The 10,575-nt window shown below is 37.1% G+C and overlaps 1 protein-coding gene across 1 annotated transcript; it reads right to left on the reverse strand.

Annotated features, from left to right (window-relative positions):
* Window positions 1-4,353: 4,353 nt before the first annotated feature.
* Window positions 4,354-6,242, reverse strand: LOC114220014 (follitropin subunit beta). The gene is made up of 2 exons (XM_028117718.1): window positions 6,084-6,242; window positions 4,354-4,584 (listed from the first exon to the last, which is right to left on the reverse strand). The coding sequence occupies exons 1-2, from the start codon at window positions 6,240-6,242 to the stop codon at window positions 4,354-4,356; spliced, it is 390 nt and encodes a 129-aa protein (XP_027973519.1).
* Between the last annotated feature and the right edge of the window lie 4,333 nt (window positions 6,243-10,575).

A 10,575-nucleotide genomic window follows, 5' to 3' on the forward strand; every position in this document is an offset into this window, starting at 1 on the left:
TCAAATCCATTTTATCTCTTACTATTTGGGATCTAGAAGCATTAAGCTTTTATAAACCTCAAGTCTTCAAATTCCTAGACTTTCTCCATTCCTTTTCATGTCTATTTCCAAACAAACTATCGGTTTAATAACTAAAAAGTAAAAGCCAATTCCATTAACATTTGAACTCTTTGCAAACTTTTTCCTTATAGGACAGGTTGGCAAACTTCTTATGTAAAGGTCTAGATTGTAAATTATTTTAGACTTTGTGGACCATAAACAGCTTTTGTCACAATTACTGAATTCTGTTGTAGTACAAAAATAGCCATAGATAATTGGCTATGTACTAATAAACTTTATTTTTTAAAAATGTTGATGGGCCAGATTTGGACTGCAGGCCCCAATTGCTGATCCCTTCTTTAAAGCAAAAGGCTCTGTAGGCATGTGATTGGCCTTCATGTTTTACAGGTGAAAGTTTTACTCTGATTATTACTGTTGTACAACTAAGCTAGTGTTATATATGCTATTTTTTTATTAATGCAGCACTCTACTTCCAGTACCAATTTATATATTATTCAAAATGTAAAATAATGCATTTTTTCCTAATTGATAAACCCACAAATGCCAACAGCTTAGCCCAATAGAAAGTTTCTTCACTGATCTAAAGTCTATCCAGTCTGCTATAAGGGTTGTTGATGTTGGGGCACATTACTCCATGCAGGCATTCAGGAATCCAGGCTGACAGTGGCTCTGTTATCATCAATGCAAAGCTTTCAAGGTTATCCTGGGTATTGACATTCAGCTGATATAGGAAGAGAATGGATGATCACTTATGAGAGGATTTCATGGGCCAGATATGGAGTATCTCACAGTACTTCCGCTCACATTCCATTGACTGGAACATGGATATAACTCGATTGTAGGGAAGGCTAGGAAATAGAGTCCAGCTTTACAGCCAGGAAGAAGTAGGCACAGATCTTGGTGGACATACTGAATTCTCTGCCTCAATTCCTAAATGAATATTAATGACTGAGCCTTGCACACAAGCTGTGTGACTTTAGGCTCAGGGCCCATCTTGCCTTTCTTATAATAGGCATAAAATCAGGATTAAATGTACAAAGCATATAAAGATGCTTTGTCACTTGTTAACTAGCAAACACTTTACATGTATGAAAGAACATAATGGACACCTGTATAGCATTCCCCCAGAATTATATATGTTAACATTATACCATATTTGTGATTCAGATTTATTTTAAGATATAAACATTATAAATGTAGTTTGAGGCTTCTTAAGTACTTTCCTCCAATTCTGTTCCTCTTTATCCTTCCTTACTACCATGAACTCAGTGTTTGTGATTCTTATGCACTGGCATCACATTTTTTATTACTTAAACTGGTCAGTAAGTCAGCACTACTGAATTCTACCATAGTCAGCCAGATCTCTTATGGGAGGAAAGACATGGTATTCTGGTTAAAGCATTCCAGGGGTGAGAGGCTTGAATTCATCCCTCAACCCTAATAGCCAGTCTCTAGGTATAGCAGCCTCTTGGGAATGAGGGAACAGAGAGATAGGAAGTTGAGAGGTAGTCACAGGTCAGACCATGATGGGCCTCATGTGTCAGCTGAATATTAAGATTTTATCCTGAAAATGCAGAGAATTTCATTCATTATTAGACATGGTCAAAGTTGTGGTTTAGATGGATTATTCTTATAGCCAGGTGAGGACTGCTAAGAGGTTGCAAAACCTTTGCTGTAGTGCTAAGGAGAGAGAATATGGGCTTCAACTAAAATGGTGACCCATGGGGATAGGCCTTGTCTTCACAAGCACTTTGAGAGCTCACAAATTTTCTTTCTTGCTGCTTCAGAAAGGATTGTATTTCAGTTTGGCATGGGGGTGCCTCAAGCAGAAACTGCTGCTTCTTCCTAGCATTTTGACTTTGACCTTCTAAGCTAAGTTATAAAAGTCTCTCTATATCAAGATTATAGTTCTTCTGTTGGACTCCTAAAGCACCTTGCATTCATTATCTTTTTAAATCTTCACAGCAACCCTGTGAGATAGTTACCATTTTTACTCCATTTTAAAAATGAGGAAAGTGATGCTCAGAGTGGTTAAATAGCTTGCCTAATATTACTAGGAAGAGCCTAAGCTATGTTGTTTTACTTAAGTCTGACTTACTATCTTGATACCATCTTATCTCTTTCATGGCATAACAGCTAGGATTTACTGAGGAATTGCTATGTGCCAGGCACTGACTGTTCTAAGTCCTTTACATGTGCTATCCCATTTAATCATCCATACAACCCTTTGAGGTAAATAATATTATTATGCTCATTTTACAGCTGAGGAAACTGAGATCTAGAGAATTTAAGTAACTTGTTTAAGATGCTACATCTGGACAAGGTGATTAAGACAAGTTAACTCTGGAGCCATTGCCTTGTACTACCTCTAACGGGAAGGCAATTATTTTGATTTCCAAAAGTACGGGGAGAAGGAAAACACTATGCTATAGTTTAAAGCTCTTATTAAGCTTTGTTAATATAGCCCTAATCTCAGTGTGTCAAAATATTGTGGAGAATTTAACTATAAGCCACAATCAGTACCAGATTTGAATGGGCATAGCTTGATTACTGATATGTACAATTTTGCTTCAATCTTTGCCAAAATGACTTCTTAGTATGGCAGAGTAGTCACAGGAGAGCTAGCCAAGAGCTAGGAGGCCAGGGTTCTAATCCTGTTTCTGCCATGAATGGTCTTTGAGTTCTTGGGTGGGTCAATTAATTTCCTTAGATTTCAGTTGTTCCATTTCAAAAATTCAAGAAATGAACTAGAGTACTTCCAGTGTCCCCACCCACTCTGTGATTCTCTCTTTGCCTTTTTTCCTCCCCATTCCATCAGATACTGACTTCAAAAAATTACAGGAAACTTAAATAAGGAAACACTTCTAGAAATGCAACAAATTAATTTTAATATTTCCAAAGGTGAGGACAAGTAAATATTATAGAATAACTAGGAATTATTTTTAATATTCTTTCTACTAATATTATAAATGTAATTCATATTTTAGTCATTTGCTTATACATGAAAAAAATCTAAATCTATGACTCTGGGGCTAGCATCTTTTAAAAAAAATAAGGTTTAAATAAATTAAACAAAACGAGTATGAAACAAGTACATAACTAAGAGAGGTAACACCTTGAAAAGAAATCAACTCATGAAATAGTTTTAATATTTATCCTCTTGAAAGAAACCGATTTGGGAGAACATGGAGAGACAAAAGAAAAGACTGATATACAGAAGATTCTAGAAAACAGGAGGTCCTCCACCTCCCAACTAATTCTTTATGAAAAAGCTATTTCTTTACACAAATGTATTTGTAGATAAGATAAATGGACTTACTAAGTTGACAAAATTGCTTTCAATCTACTTTAACATCCACCTCTCTCTAAAGGAGTGGATCCTAGCCTGGAGGGCAGGGTGATATAGTTTTTTTTTTTTTTTTTTTCTCTACTTCCCAAAGGGAGTTTTGCAGGAACCTGACAGTATTTGTTCAATTTGTTTAAATGATGAAATAGATGTGGGCCTGGGAAAATAAGCCCATATTAACATTTCTTGTTTTTGCCCTTAACTAAAGGGCTTGGTAGTAATAGCTTAGAAATTCTGAGCTCTGGTAATCCCCATATGCACGGAGTGATTCAGCAAAATGAAGCCTATCTCAGTATTCCTTGTGACACAGGAGAGGGGAGGTGGAGCGAATACCCCTACTTCCATGGACTGATTGGCATTGCTGAGGGCAGCCTCATCAGCCAGCCTCCAACATCCTCTTTTGGTGCTTCCTACCTTTACCTTTCTGATTTTTACTTTCCTTAAGGAAGCCATTGTTGACTTTCTTAATATTAATTTCAGGCATGGTGCCAGGCATTGAGACTACGATCATGAAGATGCTGGCTCTACTCTTGAGGGCTCCAGAGTCTAAAAGAAGAATGCTGTATTTAGTCCTCTGACCCATTCCCATCTCATTTTCTTCCCCTGGGCCTAGGTAACTCTATCTCTAAGAGGAACGGATTGCCTGAGAGGATTTCTACGATTATCAGGTAGGAAAGCACCCACATGTCTGTAAGTTAAGTAAGACTGATTAAAATTTATGGAATCCAGACCTAGGTATACAGGGTGGAGTGTTGAGAGGTGATAGGATCCTGGCCCCAGCATTCTTAATTCCTGGAGTTCCTTCTCTGCCCAGAGAGCAGGGATCGGGGGTCTAATGATCTCTGGGCCCCAGTGGTTAGCCGCCTGGGCACATATATACACATAGACTTCTTGGATACCTTGGTCCTTCAGGACAAGGGTAGGTCACCTGAAATGTCCATTGCTCTTTATTCTTTCATTTCACTGAAGGAGCAGTAGCTGGGCCCCAAGCCTCTCACAGTGCAGTCAGTGCTGTCACTGTCACACCTGCCACAGTGACATTCAGTGGCTACTGGATAAGTATATAGGGAGTCTGCCTGGTGAGCACAGCCAGGCAACTTCACAGTCTCATACACCAGCTCTTTGAAGGTACATGTTTTCTGGATGTTGGGCCTGGCTGGGTCCTTGTACACTAGATCCTGTGGAGTTTAAAAACAGGAGAGTTAGGCTAAAATATTCTGGAAGTTTCTATTTAGCATAATCAGAATGAGATGGGAATTTAATACTGCTTGCTCTAGCATTTACCCATTAAAGCTCACTTAAGGAATTCCTAACCAAGGAAATATGATCTCATAAATGTCCTATATGCTATACCACATTTCTTGGTTCTGGAAATCTTACAGAATATATGTCATTCCTTTTCCTACTCCTTACATCTATATCAAATCTTAAATATTTCTCAAACTATAGAGAAACTTTAAATATCAACATAGAAAAATGATGAAATAGAGCGATAGCAGAAATTTTAAGTTGATTTTTGTATTTAGTCGAAAGCTATGTTAATGACAACATGAACCATAAAACACTGAATTTCAATTTCTCAGAAAATATTTCCAAATACATTGTCCCCGTGTGTTTATAAAAAGCCAAAACACATGAGAAAATGTCAATACTTAGCTTAACATGACCATGAAGTCACATGGAAAATTTTAAATATTCCACTGTCTTGTAGATATTTCCTACCCTTAAATGCTATATGTTCTGCAGGGCTCTCAGTTTCAAAGTATACACAGTTTGCATATGAGAACTTTTAATCCAGGCAGAACGGGTTTGTTCCAACAGTTTCTAGTAAAATTATTTGCACCAAGGGAAGAAATTGGCATTGCTGTTTAACTTATTTCAATATCGTGCTATCGGGTCTGTTGATCAAACTCATTTACCATCCAATAAAATATATTTCATTAAAAAGTTACTTTCAATTGCAGTTTATAGAATGAAATTTTGCATAGATAACCAGGTGTTATAGGAGAAAAAAGTAAAGAAAATAAAGTAGAAACTCTTTACTTGGATTAATGCAAAAGATACTGTGTGAAAACAAACTAGTGGTTTTATGCTTCTGTGCCTTGGTTTTCTCAATGGCATGAAGAAGGGAGTAGGTTTGCTGATTCATTTTGGTTCTAATAGTCCGCAAGTATGGATTGTGTTCTGAGGCTGCTTGTTGCCATTTATAATCAGGTGGGTGAATAAAACAATTTTTATAATATGTCTATTTGTGTTTTCATGTGGCTTGGAAAAATATATTTTGATACTATCTCTGTTGCAAAGAGATGGCTTCAGTTACACAAAATGGCTTTTGGGGAATATGGTAGGTCTATTATTAGTATGTGTATGTTTACATGTTTATCTCTCTATATATAAAATCTACCATAGCCCTACTTTTTTTGAAGTGCAGAGTTGGCATATTACCAAGTTGATCAGATCAAATCTGACATTTTGCTAGATTTACCCTAATCAAATCCAAGCCCAAACATCTAACTGATATCATGGTATTTAATCCCAATCATAACACAGACAGTATTGACTAAGGGACTCATGGCTATTACTTGGGAAAGTTAAAATATTCATAAAGTAGGAATTAATGAAGCCTGCCTTGGACAGACCCTTAGCACCCTCACTTCCAGCAAAGCAGATTTCCTACCCGGGTGTAGCAGTAGCCAGCACACCATGTGGTATTGATGCTTATGCAGAAGCGACATTCCTCCTTTTCCACTGTGATGGTGATGTTGGTCAGCTCACAGCTCTTGGAGCAGATTGCTCTCCAGCAGCAGAAAAGGAAGCAAAACTGGACTGACTTCATCCTGGGCTATAAAGCAAACAATTAAGGCTCATGAGAAACCAAAAAACCCCCCCAAATTATAATCATGTAAGTTGACCAAAGCAAAAATAATTGATCTGCCCATCCTCCCCAGTCACATTTTGCTCCAGCATTTTTTTTCCCTTCCCTTACTTCTTTCTCAAACATTTCTTCTTATTCTCCTTCTCCTTCATTTTTTTTATCAAGTAGACCCATATTAAGATCAAAACTCCAATATAGTGATTTAAGCAGAGCAGTATTTAAAGATCAGAGTATTTAAGTGATTATTCTGAGGATGGTAATTGTGATAATCATGTTTGTCCCTTCATTATCATTTTAAGGACCATTTTTGTTTAAAAAATGAAAAGGAAATTCTATACTATAAAATTGGTTCATCAGTTTTAGCATTTGCTTTTGCTCACCTTTGTTTAAAATAAGACTATTTCAAGAGGCCAGGTGAATTGGTCTATATAAAGTTCAGTTGCTTGCTTACAGTGACTACAGTGTATTAACCATATTTAAGAAGCCGGGTTGACACGCATAAATCATCTACACAACAGTAGTTGAAAAAGGTCTAGATTTGTTCTCCAGATCCTGAAAAACCTATAATTTCAAAAGTAACTGTCACCACTTGTTAACTGTAAATGCCAAGACTCACCTTTGGTTAGCTGCCTTATCCTGGGAAAGCTGTATACGGAGTCAAGTCTCACTTCACCTTTTATACAAAATCATGTGCAACTAACACCTTGTGGATTTGTTGGGTATTAATAAGACCAATGTTAGCCTGAAGCTTGCTGTAAGTGAATCAGTGTTTAGGTAGACAGGGAGATCAAGCCTTACTAAAGTAGTCTAAACGCAGTTGATCAGGAAAAATAATGTTACCAGAGATGATGATTTTGTACAAATTAAATTTGATATAGTAGCACACCCACTCCTTTACCTTGTCAAATTAAATGTGATTCTAGGTTTTTCTTTTGTATCTTTAACTCAGGGAATTCAGAATCCTTTCCAAGTATTGCTTTAGCCCCTTTGAGGGGGTGCATCAAAAAGATATGGTTAATAAATTGTTCTGAGAGCAGCTTGAAAGCTGTAAGTGAAGAAACAAACAAATGGAAAGTCTTTCATGATCTGACTCCTATCTAAAGTGTAAACTCTATTTCTCTTTACCTCCCGCATCCAGGTCCCCTAATCTCAAATATTATTCTTTGATGCTGTACTTGTAATTCTCTAAACGTTCTGCTGATTCATTTCTCCAGATCTTTGCAAATGCAGTATTTGTCCTGCCTGAAATATCTTTGTTTCTTACCTATGTCTCCAACATTGCTCCCATCCCTGGCAAATTTTCAACCTTCAAAGCTCACCTGTGACAATTTAGGATGGGAGATAGAGGACAGCTTTAATAACTACCTTCTGTTTGCAATCATTAATATAACTCTGTTTCTCCCAGTAGAGTATGAGCTCCTTGGAAACTGGGATTGATTTAACAGATATTTATTATTTAAACAGTGTGGCTGGAGCAAAAGAACAATGGTAGAAATATTAGGATATGATGTCAAAGATAAAACAGGAGTCAAATCATGTAGGACCTTGGTTTTTGCTGTCTGTGAGAGGGGACCAATTGCAGGATTTTGAGTAGACGTGTGACATGATTTGATTTAGGTCTAAAAGGATCCCTTCAGCTGGTGTTTCGCTAATGTCGAGGAAGAAAGGTAGAAACAGGAAGACCTATTAGATGCTATTGCAGCAACCCAGGTGAGAAATGATATTTATTCAGACTAGTGTGGTAGCAATGGAGGTAATGGGATATAAAACTGATTCTGGATATATGTTGAAAGTAGAGCCAACAGAATTTTCTGATGGATGAATGTTGAGCATGAGAGAAAGAAAAGAGTCAAGAATGACTGAAGATTCTGGCCTGAGCAACTTGAAGGATAAACTTGCTATCAACTGAAATGGGGAGGCTGTCAATGTTGTAAGTTTTAAACAAAGATGAGGTGTTCCATATAGGCATGTTGTGCTTGAGATGTTTTTAAGATCTCTAAGTAGAATGATGAATCTAAATTTTGGGAGAAATATATTGGCTGGTATTATAAGATATAAATTTGGGCATTGTCATCGACATGAGCCTAGAAAGAGATTACCAAGTGAGTGGGTGTAAATAGAGAAGACGGAAGGACTAATTTGAGCCTGGCATACTCCAACATTAAGAGGTCAAGGATAGATGAAGGGTTTTTTTGCTTCCTTCCTGAGAAGGGCCGCTGAGGAAAGAGAGGAATGGAGAGACTGTGTGTCCCAGAAGCTAAGAGAACATATCAAGGAATGACAGCTGCGCTAAATGCTGCTGACAGGTTAAGATGAGGACCATGAATTGCACAATATATGTGGCAATGTGAAGGTCATTCATGTCCTTGGCTAGAGAAGTTTCTTTGGAGTGAGGGGAACAAAACCACGATTGGAGTGTGTTTAAGTTACTGGTAAGAGAAAAAAAAAGTTGAATATAGACAACTTTTTCCAGGAGTTTTGATACAAAGATGACCAAATAGATGGGTGATTTGGTAAAGTGGAAGTAGGGCAAAGATAATTTTCTTTTGATTTTTATGTTTTAAGATGGAAGGAATAACTGCATGTATATACAGTAATGCCAATGATTAGGTAGAGAGAGAAAAAATGACTATGTTGGAAGAAGAGAGGAGAATTTCTGGAGTGTTCTTGGTTGGAAAGCTTATCCCAGTATCAGGCAGGAGGCAGAGCTTATGAATGCAGGTGCTGGTGGGTGGGGAGGTGTGGTGGGTGCAGAAGGTGGTGGGTGGTAGATGTGGTGAAAGGCTCTGTGCAGGCTGTCCTGTGATTAATTTTATTTTCTCAGAAAAGTTTGAAGTAAGGTCATTATTCTGAGAATAAGGATGGTGGATGAATTGTTGAGGGTTTGTAGGGAGAGGAAAAAATCTGAATAGTTGTCTGAGACTGGGAGAGGGATTGAGTTGGCAATGATAGGCATAGTAATTGCCATAGTAATTGCCTACCAGTTTTAAGGGCTCGCTTGAGGTTTATGGTTAAAAAGTTAACATAAGACCACCTAACATGGATGTGCATTTTTCTTTTGCCCAATTTAACAGGAGGGATTCAGGCTTATGGGTGACAAATAGTTCGATTTATCCAAGGTTATGATTTTATCAACATGTGTGACAAAGATAAAACATAATAAAGTCCTGGATATTGTGAGTATTAATTCAACATTTATGTAAGTGATATCTGGAATACAGAAATATTTGAAATCCCTTAGCAATGGGTAAGTAAGCATATTATCAAGATTATAGAATGAATAATTAAATTTCATATGATATACATTAAATGAAATATATTCATGATTCCTGGAAAATTATAAATCCTTTCAATTTTTCTAAAAGAATAATCAAAATGTTATGATTACACATTGTATTATGAAATGAACTCTATATTATCTATGTGTGTTCACAAAATATATTTATGTAAATATATGTAAACATAATGTGTTTTAATGACTAACATTGTGTAGTTGTATTTCTTCCTTATATACTCACTTTAAGATATGAACAGCTTCTTTTTGTTGAGTACCTACTACATCCCAAGCATTTAACTAAACACTAAATATGTGATCACATATAATCTTTACAAAAACTCTTTAAAGGAATTACTATTATTGCTCTTTGGAAGATTGGAAAACTGAGGCTAAATGACTTACCCAAGACTGTGGAACCTTTAAAGAGCAAGACTGGTGCTCATACCTAGGTCTCTTTGGCTCCAAAGCAGAGGGCAACTTGTTGAGCCATGCTGACCTCAGTGGTTTATAATTCTTACCAATTCCATTAGTTAGAGTGGGGCCAAGACTGAAGCCATTCAAAACTTGGGCAGATATTCCAAATGTCTGTGTTTATATTTCCATCCATATTTAGGTCAGAGGTCTCACCAGATAACCTAGTTCCCTTTGCCTGTCAGGAGACCCCCAGACCTTTCTCCCAATTCCAAGCCTCTTATAGCCCATCTGATTAGTTTATCTGATTAGTGTATTTCCTAATTAGGTGACATTGCTCACACAGAGGTGTTGAAATGTTTTATTGATAAAAATATAGAGATCTTTCTTATTTATCTTTGTATTCCCAATAGGAATAGAATTTCTAATACACAGTAGGCACTAACACACTTGTTGAACAAACTGAAAAACAAATCCCTCATAGTTTCCCATTATGCTACACTGGTCCATAGCCTGTTTGCTATATCGGATGCATTCCTTGTTCTTGCTCTGTTCTGTTCTCTGTTTTGTGGGGGTAGGGAGGGTATGGGGGAGAAGGCCTCTGCA

This window comes from Eumetopias jubatus, unplaced genomic scaffold (genome assembly GCF_037043125.1).
Source record: "Eumetopias jubatus isolate StellerSeaLion01/CBP00866 unplaced genomic scaffold, mEumJub1_p1.0 scaffold_13, whole genome shotgun sequence".
Taxonomy (NCBI): Eukaryota; Metazoa; Chordata; class Mammalia; order Carnivora; family Otariidae; genus Eumetopias; species Eumetopias jubatus.